Genomic DNA, 12,278 nt, shown 5'->3' on the forward strand with positions numbered 1-12,278 from the left:
CTCAGAATTACTCAGTTGTGTAATTAATGATATAATTCATAACGGAGAAAAGGACGAAGACGTCACATCCAATGACACACGCCGCCTTTGTTCGCCGCCTTTGTCAGATCGGCTGATACACTCACAATGGACTCACCGCGGCCCATGAAGAATACATGACGTGGTTCGAATCAAAGAGACTCGGAGACTTCATATTTCCAGTCCCCCAACAGCCCGCGGCGTTCTTTATGACCTTATGTAATGAGCTATTTAAATGCATGAGGCACGAGTACGACAATGAAGACGTGGAAATAGGAAAAAGGGAAAAGCTTTGTTTGCAAATATCACAAACAAATGCACTTACGCCGTTATAAAACAAATATGCAAGAGTAAGGCCAAAGCGCAGATGTTGGGTAATGTAAAGGAAGGTTTTATAACGTTCACTCCGTCCCGTCGGGTTCATCTGAGCTTCGGTTTGTTTATTTGATTCTAGTTTTTAGGTGTTTTTACATTATCATTTTGTAAATTACACCTCAAACTGATATTTGAAGCAATATTTTGTCCAATTCGTACGTTTAAAAGTAGTTTTGTTTGGTGAGGCTGTCTCTTTCTGAGCGGATATAAAACACAAATAGCTGCGCTGCTCTTAAGTCATGTAAAAATGGTTCATTACTCACTGTTGCCAGTAGAGGGAGACACACGCATTATTGAAGTATTGAAGCTTGATGAAACGGATACAGTGGTCCGTTGTTTATCGCGGGGGTTGCGTTCTAAAAATAACCCGCAATACGTGAAATCTGCGAAGTATCAGCTTTATTTTTTACATTATTCTGTATGTTTTTTGCTGTCAAACCCCTCACCACACACTTTATACACTTTTCTCACACAGGCGTTAACATTTTCTCACATTTCTCTCTCGTTTAAACTCTCTCAAAGTTCAAACCTTCGTAGGCGTCTTTGTCGGTGCAGAACGTTTCATCGACATTGTGGGTTTTGTCGGGGAGAAAACAAATTGCAAACGTACAGCACTTCAGAGTCACACTGCGATCCAACGTTTATGTAAATTTGTCTGAACACATTCTGTACTGTACGGTGATTTTGGAGCAGAGTTCCGTATTTGGAATTCCGACCGCGAGTATCATAGCAACCAAAGAGCCAACCCAGAGTGAGGCCATTGAAGGTAACGCCTCTTCCTGCCCGCACCGTTGGTTTAAGCAGGGAGCCGGTGCTTAGCAACGCTGCCAATGAGACCTGTTGCTAACGCTAGCAGGAGCGACCTCGGGGAAAGAAGGCGTCTGATTTGTCTGTTAAGATTCATATTTTGATTCACAGACAAAACAGTGAAATAAAAACCCCAGGATCAGAGAGAAGTGACAATTTTTTAATAGAACGTGAATTGGAGTCGACGGTTTGAAACGCAAAACGCAAACGCACATATTTCAGAATAAGCAAAGACGACGTATTACACATTCACACATTCTTGATTCGACTGGCAAATATGTTTTACCTTTACATTTATTTAGGTCATGTGATGTCGCTGTGACGTGTCCGGTTTGCTGATTTAAACCGGTTTTGGTTCTGTCTTCCTACTGGTGGAGGCAGGACGACAGCGCCATCTGCAGATGGCGCTGTCGTCCTGCCTCCACCAGTAGGAAGACGACATATGTTGTCTTTGCTTATTCTGAAATGTGTAAGTTTGCGTTGTACAGGATTTGTTTCATCAAATTTCAACACTTTACTAATATGTGTGTCTCCCTCTAGTGGCGACAGCGAGGATTGAACCATTTTTAGATGATTTAAGAGCAGCGCGGCTATTTGTGTTTTTTATCTGCGCAGACGGAGACGGCCTCATCAAACAAAAAAACTTTTAAACGTATGAATTAACAAAATATTAGTCCAAATATCATTTTTGAGGTTTAATTTATGTAATGATAATGTGATTTTTTTAGTATTTTTTAGCTAATTTTATGTATTTTTATGATTATTATAGACAAAACAAATGCGTATCTTCAAAACAACACTTGTATTGTATTGTCCTGCGAAGCTAAATCGTGTTTTCCACGTGTTCACAGGTGGTTAGCTTCACCAGCCTGAAGTTCGACCGCTCGTATAACTGGATGGTCCTGTGCGTCCTGTGGTGCTCCATCGTCCAGTCCATCTTATTACCCATGTTCCTCTGGGCCTGCGACCGTTACCGTGCCGACCTGCGCATGGTATGGGACAAGTGCGTGGCCATTATGTCCAACGACGACGTGGATGAAGGTAAGTTAATGTCCCAGGACTCCGCCCCCCTCTCCCCCCTCCTTGCACCCGCCTCTCTGCCCTCTCCGTTCCTCATGGCGTGATGGTCGTCCCATTTCCAAAGACTCAAAAGTTCACACGATTTAGTAAATGAAGGAAATTACGATCATGGACATTTGACGGTTAAGCTCTCAAAATGGCCGACGAAGTGTTGGTGTGTTGGTGGACTGTCCTGGACCAGAGGATTTACAGTGACACGTATGATTTATTATCCGGGACGGCGCGGTTCAGTGGCCCGGGAGTCGATATAATGAGAAAATCGCTACAGACCAAGGAAAAAGGGGTCAGCCCTCCACAATATTTCACTTTGAATTCTCTTCACTTGTGCAGGTGTTTCCTACAGACGAATTTCAATTACTGGAGTTTCAGTGTTGTTCAGGGTTGTAGCTTTTATAGTAACGCCGTAATCTCATGTATTATCATTTAAAATTGAGGTTTTCGATTACAGTTACTAACCCAAGTAGCTTCCCTTATGCTTTTTCCAGCAGGTTTTGTCGCTGGTTCGACTACTCAGTGATTATTTTTTCGATTAATTGACCAGCCAAGTGATTATTTCCATTGTACGTGGAAAAAGAAATAACCAGTAAAGGCTGAAATACACTGCCTGGCCAAAAAAAAAAAAAAAAAAAAGGTCACACACTCTAATATTTGGTTGTTCCGCCTTTACTTTTGATCATTCACTGCGGCATTGTTTCGATTTTGCTTCTGCAACGTCACAAGGTTTATTTCCATCCAGTGTTGCGTTAATTCTTCGCCAAGATCTCACATTGATGCTGGTCGAGTCTCTGTCTCTCTCTTTCTGTTTATCCCTCTCTCTGCTTCTCTTCCTCCCCCTCTCTATCTCTCCCTCTCTGCTTCTATTTCTCGCTCCCTCCCTCTCCCTGTTTCTCTCTGCCTCTGTTTCTCTCTCTCTCCTCTGCTTCTATTTCTCTCTCCCTGTCTGTCTCTTTCTCCCCCTCTGTCTCTCTCTCCATCTCTGCTTCTATTTCTCCCTCCCTCTGCCTCTCTCTCTCCCTCCCTCCCTCTCCCTCTTTCTTTCTCTCTGCCTCTGTTTCTCCCTCTCTCTCTGCTTACTCTCTCTCCCTGTTTCCCTCTCTCTCTCCCTCTCTGCTTCAATCTCTCTCTCTCTCCCGCCCACCCTCTCCCTCTTTTTCTCTCTCCCTCCCTCCCTCTCACTCTTTCTCTCTATCACTCTCTCTGTCTCTCTGTCTGTACAACTCTCTCTCTGCTTCTGTTTCTCCCTCTCTCTCTGCTTTCTCTCTTTCCCTGTCTCCCTCTCTGCTTCAATTTCTCTCTCTCTCCCTCCCACCCTCTCCCTCTTTCTCTCTCTCTTTCTCTGTCTCTCTCTCTGTACAACTCTCTCTCTGCCTGTTTCTCCCTCTCTCTGCTTTCTCTCTCTCTCCTTCCCTCCCTCTTCCTCTCTCCCTCTCCCTGACTGTCTCTCTCTCTCTCCCTCTCTGCTTCTATTTCTCCCTCCCTCACTCTCCCTCTTTGTTTCTCTCTCTCTCTCTGCCTCTGTTTCTCCCTCTCTCTCACCCCCTCTCTCTGTCTCTCTGCTTTTCTTTCTCTCTCCCTCTCAGCCTCCCTTTCTCTCCCTTCTTCTCCCTCTCTCTCTGTCTCATGTTCCTGATCCTCTCTTTCACAATTTGAGCCTGATGAATCCTGTCATTGTCGTCTTGGAATCTGCCCGTGTCATCAGGGAAGAAAAACTCCACTGATGTAATAACCTGGTCATTCAGTATATTCCGGTGTCAGCTGACCTCATTCTGCTGAACCTGGACCGGACCAACTGCAGGAACACAAACATATTTGCTTAGTTAAATCCAGGTGGCGACTTTTTTTTTGTCCGGGCAGTGTACGAGAATAATTGAAGGTTTCTAGTTCAATAAAATGTACAAATAAAACTTCTGTCTAGTCCAGATAATCGAAACCATGATCAAAAATTTGATTATTTTAAGGGGAGACACTACAGGTGAAACTCTTTTTTTTTTTTTTCAATTTTTTTGTTAGTTTGGTCTCGTAGCATACAAGCTTTCGACCACTGTAAGGTGTTTTAATATTTAATTCAATCAACCTGTCTCCAAAGTTTCCAACGTTTCCAATGTTTTCCAGAGTTTCCTCAAAATGCATCATCTTCTTCAGGGACATAAGGCTCTTAAAGTGACACCTACACACACCAGACTTTACAATTTAGGAAGTAACAAGATTTTGACAAAATATACAGAAGGATTTTTTAAAATATTTCATTCCAAATCTGATTTATTACAATTTTAACTTAAAAAATAGGCGAAATTTGATTATTTTTTCAGTTTTCAGTCAAATCTTGTTTATTCAACTACTAAATAAAAAAAAAAATAAATAAAAATCCCCCCTTTTTTTTTTGTTTTTTTGTATTTAATATGTCAACAAAAAGACACAAGAAATTTAAACCTGGTTGTTTTCATATTTCTGTTTTGAACGTCCCAAAAATAGTACATTTTGGCTGTTTTGACACATAAAATCCCTCATTTTTATATGAAAACATGACATGATGAAAAACATGTAATACATTTTTTTCTTACTTTTATGTGACTGAACTACAGCAGAAGTTTCAAATTGATATCTGTAGATTTAACTTTTTTTCCTATTCACCTGCAGCGTCTCGTTCTGATTGACTAGTCTCTATGTCTCCGGTTAATCGCCGCAGTTTTAGACGAAAGGTTAAAAAAAAAACAGAATATCACTGTAAATCCTACTGGTCTCCGCACGTCCAAACTAAACTGGACCAGTCAGTTCTTTTCAGTTCAGATTAACGCCTGAATCTTGTCTTAACACATTCTTTTGTCTTCATGTTGTGGATTGAAGCTTTAGTGGTCAAACGTTATCATGTGACCTATCATGTGACCATCTGCAGCCCGACGGAGCTCGTGTGTGTTTGTTTTTGTGTCGTGTTCTTCTTCTAAAGCGCTTTGGCTGGCTGTGCTGTAAGACTGATGTCTCCAAAATGAAAAGAGAATGCTCAGAGCTGTTTTGGTTCCACTTCATTGCACTTAAAGTGGACAATCTCCGCCCTGAAAGCCCCTCACTCAAACAAAAGGACGAGTTTCACTGAAGCTGAAAACCACTTCCATGTCATTGTGATGGTCATATTTCCCTCCAGTCACAAAATGATGCTCACGTTGTTTGTTTCTTTTAATAACTTTATAATCACACATTTAAAAAAACACATACCACAAACCTTTTCTTGTATCTACGAAGGTTTGAGTTACGACTTTATGAATCGCAAACGCTAGACTTCAAAGCTCGTGCAGCGTTTTTCTTTCATCTTTAGCGGAGGAAATTGTTTCTGTCACTTCAAAAAAACGACATTTTCAAACTTGAAAATACGAGATGAGTAAATATTAGGTAAAAGAGATCGTAAAAACAGATGCAAACGTACAAGATTCTGGTCATAATTAGGTCACATGATAATCACACAAAATTTGAATATGTAAAGTGAATGCTGCTTCATGAGCTATGGGCCTGTTTTGAGCCGCACCCCTTCTTCCTGTTCTACCCTCCGAACCCTTTGACCCCTCCCGATGTCGTTGCTTTTGAACCCCCCCCCTGTTGTCGTTAGAATCTCAGCTCACACAAACCCCTCCCACTGTGATAATAACGCTTCCAGTTTGTGCTTTTTTACAGAGGACATGCCTTGTATAACTCATCTCAGTTGTATGTATAAAACGGTTTTCCTCTTTCAAAGACGTGCATGCCGGCTGGGGCTGCTCTCGCCAACTGCCATTCCTCATCATTCTCTCCAAATTTCCATGAATTACACCATCTTCAATTGATCTTTGATGAACATGAATGCAGTAATAATAGTAATCTAATGGTTTTTGTATGTCTCTGTTAAACGCTGCCTCAAACACAAAGAGCTTAAGATAGTGACGAGCCCAAACATCAAACTGCACTCAAAATCACTCCAAATCACTCCAAATCACTCAAAATCACTCTAAATCACTCAAAATCACTCTAAATTTCCTGATGGAGAAGTCGACGTGTCTCTTATCTCTTCTGTCTGTTTGTCTGTCCTGTGAGTCTGTCTGATTCTGACCCAGTGCTCTTCTGCACTTTGCAGAAAACAGCCAAGACGGAGGAATTCATGCCGACTTAATATATGACAGACCATATGACTATAGCGCGGCGCCCGAAATGGTGGCGGTAGACCGCAATGCCAAGTATGAGTTCTCAACCTTAGAAAGGGGGGTGCCCCAAGGGTATCCAGTGAGGGAACAACAGGAAGATAAAATGCAGTATTTGCAGGTATATTTTATTAATTTTCTTTTGTCTTGTCAAATTCTTTTTATTGACCTTTGCTGCTAAAATGCATGGAAGAGATCAGAGGTTTAATACTGAGAATATTTTGTGATTTTACATTTCCCCAAAAATGCCACATATTTTTGTTCTATCTGAAAAATCTAAAAGTTTCTGGCTGACGAATGTTTGGTAAATATGACCATCTGCAGTTTCATCACATGCTCCATGTGCTTCTGCAAAAGATCAGAAATAAACTGCTCTATAGAGAGAAGAGGATCCATAAAACCCCATATTACAGCTACAGCAAACGTATGCTCATGTTCAAAACAAGGACAATACTTTCATTACATCCAGCAGAGCCAGACCAGAGTCCTCCACTTCATGAGTCAAACATAGATTTTACATAAACGTCATAGAATCTCTTAAAACTGTGAGTCTCTGGGCTGGTGGGGGTTAATAAAACAGTCCACACAATATTGATACAGCACTTACGCCATGGACGCTACGGTCGAAATAATGACCTTTTTAGATTCATTTGGGATCCATGTCGCTTTATAAATCTTTAATCTTAGCCTGGTTTGGTGCTGGATCATTGCCACGTTCTCCAAAAGCCTTAAAACAGAGATACATACAGTAGCCTTCACCGCATCTGGTCAAACCACCCTCCATCGTTTTTGTGTCTTTGTAGAAACGACCATGTTATTTTAGCTTTAGTTTGTTCTGATGCACTGTCTATTTACTATTACAAAACCCTGTGATAAGAAAAGTAGCTAAACTGTGTGTTTCATGTCATCTGTGCGGAAGGGTTCACGCCCGCCACACCCTTGTTGTCATTGCAAACAGCGCCTCCATTTGGTAAGTGCACTCAGGGCACTTCTCAAGTGGTCTCTCTAAAGCCTCTTCAGCTTTATTTGCTTGTCTTCTGTCTCCCATCCCCTCCACTCCGTCCTGCATCCGAGTCCATTGTTACGCTTGTGCTGCCCTCTGCTGTCCAGTCGTCAGTCTAACACACTAAATGCTACTGTATGGTCTGCTGTTATTTCTCCTGCATTTACTAAAAGCTGCCAGAGGGGGGCAGGCTGATGTCAGTCTTGTGGCTCTTGACCTGACCTTTACAAACCCTCTCTCTCCTGCCTAGTTGTCAGAGCAGAATGGAAAGTGAGTATTTAACTATAGAACAACCCTGAGTTACTATAATACGATGAAATAGACCAAAGAGATATCTGAGGGATGGTTACGATACTCCTAGATGAGCTAAAGCTGCATGCTGGAACATTGAAATACTGTCGAAGGAACTAATGTGGCAGCTGCACAGAGAATTAATGAGGAAAAAGTCAATTTAGTTTAAGTTTAAAGAACCCAAAGGACACAGTACCATCCCAAAAAAACAGAAGTGCATGTCTTAAATCAACACTTCCCCTTCAAGATCCAATGCAAACTCTGGCTTTTCTATTATCATGGTTGCTACGTTACAAAGCCTAAACGAGTCCAAATCTCTCCCGGATTGCTTTTCCAATCAGTAAACTGTACTCTTGAACCTCAAACTAAAACGAGTTGACCTATCCTTTCATAAATCCTTCAGATAACCTCCTCAAAACCTACTTAAAAGCATTTATTTTCAGACGTTTTGGTTGTGTTCTAATGAGTTTCTCTGAGATAATCACGGACAGTCACGTTTGTAATATCTACAGCTTCCCCTCGATTTAACGAAACGGGATGAATGAATTCGCTAAAAGATGATTTTCCAACCTTTTTTGAACCATAAACGCTGTAGATATTACACGAGCTGTGCCTGTTTACTCCATTCTGTGCTGTTGTGTTGTAAAACGAGCGGCGGGTCTATTTTAAAAAGCTAAACATCTGGATCTGTGTTGCCTCCAGGTGCCCCCTACAAGAAGATACTCCCACGACGAAACCGACATGTGGACCATCGACCGGATCCCCTCCTACCTGCAGCGTTGGGGCTCCACCGAGGACATGATAGTGAGTGGCCTCTACAGCTCCACCTTACCACACCACGAGAGGCGCAGGAACAGCTTGGCGACCTACCACGAGGAGAGCCAGCACCCGCATCGCAAACGCCGGCGCTCTGAGGACAACTCGCTCAGGCACCTGCCGAGGGTCGTCTACGGAGGGGAGTACTACGGGGACGAGCTGCGATGCTTCAGCCGAGACGAGGTCATTAACTTTATCGACGAGACGCCCATACCGAGCCCGAGGAAGAGCCCGCGACGCACATCCGCCATTCTTTATATACCGAACGTTTACGATCAGCACCACGGCGTCCTGCCACACTTCCCCCTCACGGACTTCGAGCGCGAGCCGCAAGTGCTGAGGCGGGACCACAAACGCAGCAACAGCCGAAGTAGCACCCCGGAAGGATCGCCCAAACCCGCCTCGAAGAAAACCGTTGGCGTTTCAGGTAAAGGAGACGTAAAAGCGGACCAGGAGGCGAAGGGGGAGCGGTCTTCACCCGGGAGAGCGCGCCACTCTCCGGGCGGGTCCCCGGGCGGCCGGCCCAGGACCAGCCTCAGCGTGCGGGCCGGCGCCGCAGCGGACTCGAAGAACTTGAAGAAAGCGGAGAGCAAAGGAAGCACAAACAGTTTCGTAAGCACACCGTCGGCCTCGTCTTCGGGCTACATCACGTTTCAGTCGGACTCTGCCTCGTAGGGCGTCTCGCTTCGATGTTTTCTTGGGATTTTTTTGAACCTCGGACCCACCTTTGGCACGCCGGTGGTTGAGGAAACTTTTGAATCGTGCCACTTTGACCTATTTCGAATCCTGCCAATGAAAACATGCAATGCTTTACGACTCTGAAGCCTTTGGTTACGGGAATGAATGGGCCTGATATTGTTTTTATACAGAGGCCGTTTTTAAGGTCAAAGACGAGCAGCTGTTTCTTCTCCGGTTGCAGTTATTCCTCCGAGGGCACCGACACAACTCTGTTTTAAATAGCGTGAACATCCCCACTCCTTGTTTTGCTGTTTTGATGTCGTTTCCTCCGAGATGCTTAAATGCAAAGTGATTACAGGGAGCTGGTTGTTTTGAGTGTAGTTTTTTCCACTTCCCTTTATTTTTTTGCATATTTTGCGTTTTATTGAATGCACATTTGTTTAAATATAGAAATCCGACGACTGCCCGGAAGTTTGGAAATATATGATTTGGTTTTGATTGTAATCTGTCGTAGTTTCAGAGTATCTTTTGGTCACTTTCTTGAATGAAATGAATATTTAAAATGAAAGTTGGGAGTTGTGAAGAGCCCTAATAAACGACTCAAATGTGAACTTTATGAAACATGTGAATACTGGCATAAACGACGGGTGATGGGTTTTATGATTTTGATGTTTATTTGTTCAGTTGGGCCTTGTCCGGTTATATCAATACTTGTGTTACCTTTGCTCACGAAGATGTTTAATTTTTACACAGCATTAAACGATACAAAAGGGAATTTTTGCATGATTTCTTATTTGGATTTCTATTTCTTGCTTCTAAACTGAACTTTATGTGAACGAGTCGGCTCTTTTGAACAGTTCCTTAACGTTTTTTAAAAGAACTTAATGTTTTTCTTTCACATTTTTGTAGTAAAAGCCAAAGTTAAGTCCGTCAACTGGACAAAAAGTTAAATCTATCAACTTTTTGTCAGATTTAACTTTGTTTTTTACTACGAATTAGACTGAGGGTTTACACTGACTTCTCATTTTTTTGCATTTTATACCGATTTAACGCTGAACCAACACAAAAATCAGGTCAGAAGCAAAGCAGGCAACACGGGTAAGAGGTTTGTGAACAAAAAAAAACATTTTTGGCATCATAAACAGTTAGATTTTTAAATTATTCTTCTTGCAGGGCAGTGTTTTATCCAGATTATTCATAATTCCAAAGGGTAAACTCACTCCTACTCTCAGTTTGAACCATTTTAAACACATCTGAGTCTTGGTCGTGTCTCTCTGTGATTAGTTTGTAGATAAAATAAGTTCTTACTTTGGTTTCTGTCATATAAATCTATAGTAAAAGAGCCAGACTTTTGAACGGCTCTTTGAAATGAACAGATCCAAAAGATTCAGATCCCCTAAAACAGCAGAAAGTCCCATTACTAGTCGATTCACCGGTGTATTGGAAAAAATAAAGGAAAAAAATACCACAGGAGGCTGAAAAACATGGCGGATTTCTGCAGAATCAATGAGTGAAGCCTAAACTCTTTTAATCTGACGTGAGAGAAATGTGATTTTTTTTGTTAATCATAAGCGACCAATGAGCTCCTTCGTTTCACACGTGTCACTGAAATAAACAAATCTAATTGGACGTGGGGACTAGTGATGGGACTTTCGGCTCTTTTATGAAATCCGAATCTTTTGGATCCGTTCCTTTCGAAGAGCCGTTCAAAAGATTAGCTGTTTTACTATGGATTTTATGTGAAAGACGCCAACGTGAGAACTCGTTTTATCGATAAATGTTTAACCACTGGAATGATGCAGAATTGAATTAAAATAAAATAAAATATAAATTTAAAAAAATAAATAAAATAAAAATTAAAAATAAATATAAATAAAATAAAAAATAAATATAAATAAATAAAATAATAAATATAAATAAAATAAAATTAAAAATAATATAAATAAAATAAAAAAATAATATAAATAAAATAAAATAAAAAATAAAATACATTAAAAAAATATAAATAAAAATAATTAAAAAATGGCTATGACGGGGGGGTTTTTGTTTTGTCGCCTGCTCTGCTTCTGTGTTGATTCCTGAGTTGATTTAATTTGTGTAAAAATGCAAAAAAAATGATTGGGTTCTTTTAAAAACTTGATCAGGTTCCAAAGGTTCATGTAAAGGAACCGTTCAAAAAACCCGACTCGTTCATGAACATCACATCACTAATAAATGTGATTTTATTTGTAAATCACAGGCGACCATTGAGCTGCTTCATTTCACACGTGTCACTGAAATAAACAAATCTGATTGGACGATCACGTTTGACCGGGTTTGAGACGCAAAGGAGGACGTGAGGGACCAGACTGATGTCAATCTGTATGAAAAAATACAGAGGGACATTATTCTAGAGTTACCAGGCAAAAATACAACATAATTTTGACACTTTTTTTGTTCAGTTAATAAAAAAAATACAATAATTTCTGGATGAACCACATACAAGATCTGTTTATTGATACGCTCGACTGCTTCTCCACACGGCGCAGTCCGTTTAAAACACTCAAAGTTGACTCTCGCTCACGTACAGTACGACAAGAATGAATTTTGAAGCATAAAAAGTGGGAGTTTGCAAAAGCACAGTATATAAATATGAGTGAATTCACATGCACAATTCCGAAGTAGAAGATTTTTTTGCGACTCTGCTTTAAAGGCTGGTGCAGACGGGAGCGGGGCGCGAGGGGGGGGAAGGCAGAGCGGACTTTCAAAGTACAGTACTTGGTTTCCATAACAACCACCAGAAGCATGCAAAACTCGGCGTGAAATCTACTGGATTGTTGCAGCACGTGTATAATACTGAGATACTGAACCCGCAGCCAGTTTGTCCAATAGGGGGCGGTCACGTTCTACACTTTTGATCATGTCGCGGTTTCAGATGGAGACGAAGCCTGTAGGTGATGGGACAGTAAAAATAATAAATAATATCGTTTATCGGGATAAAAAGGGTTGATAATAATCGTTTGTGGGACGTTTGATGTAATCGTGATGATCGAAGACAAAGATAATCG

General features: G+C 41.4%; 1 protein-coding gene across 1 annotated transcript in view; it reads left to right on the forward strand.

Annotated features, from left to right (window-relative positions):
- The window catches only part of LOC117374076 (probable G-protein coupled receptor 153), a 64,232-nt gene extending 54,236 nt beyond the window's left edge, over window positions 1–9,996 (forward strand). The window contains exons 4-6 of the mRNA XM_033970224.2: window positions 2,052–2,241; window positions 6,380–6,564; window positions 8,440–9,996. Of these exons, the coding sequence (XP_033826115.1) occupies window positions 2,052–2,241; window positions 6,380–6,564; window positions 8,440–9,228 (1,164 nt within the window). The 3' untranslated portion in view covers window positions 9,229–9,996. The remainder of the gene's footprint in view (window positions 1–2,051; window positions 2,242–6,379; window positions 6,565–8,439) is intronic.
- Window positions 9,997–12,278: the final 2,282 nt, after the last annotated feature.

This window comes from Periophthalmus magnuspinnatus, chromosome 7, assembly GCF_009829125.3.
Source record: "Periophthalmus magnuspinnatus isolate fPerMag1 chromosome 7, fPerMag1.2.pri, whole genome shotgun sequence".
NCBI classification, from domain to species: Eukaryota; Metazoa; Chordata; class Actinopteri; order Gobiiformes; family Gobiidae; genus Periophthalmus; species Periophthalmus magnuspinnatus.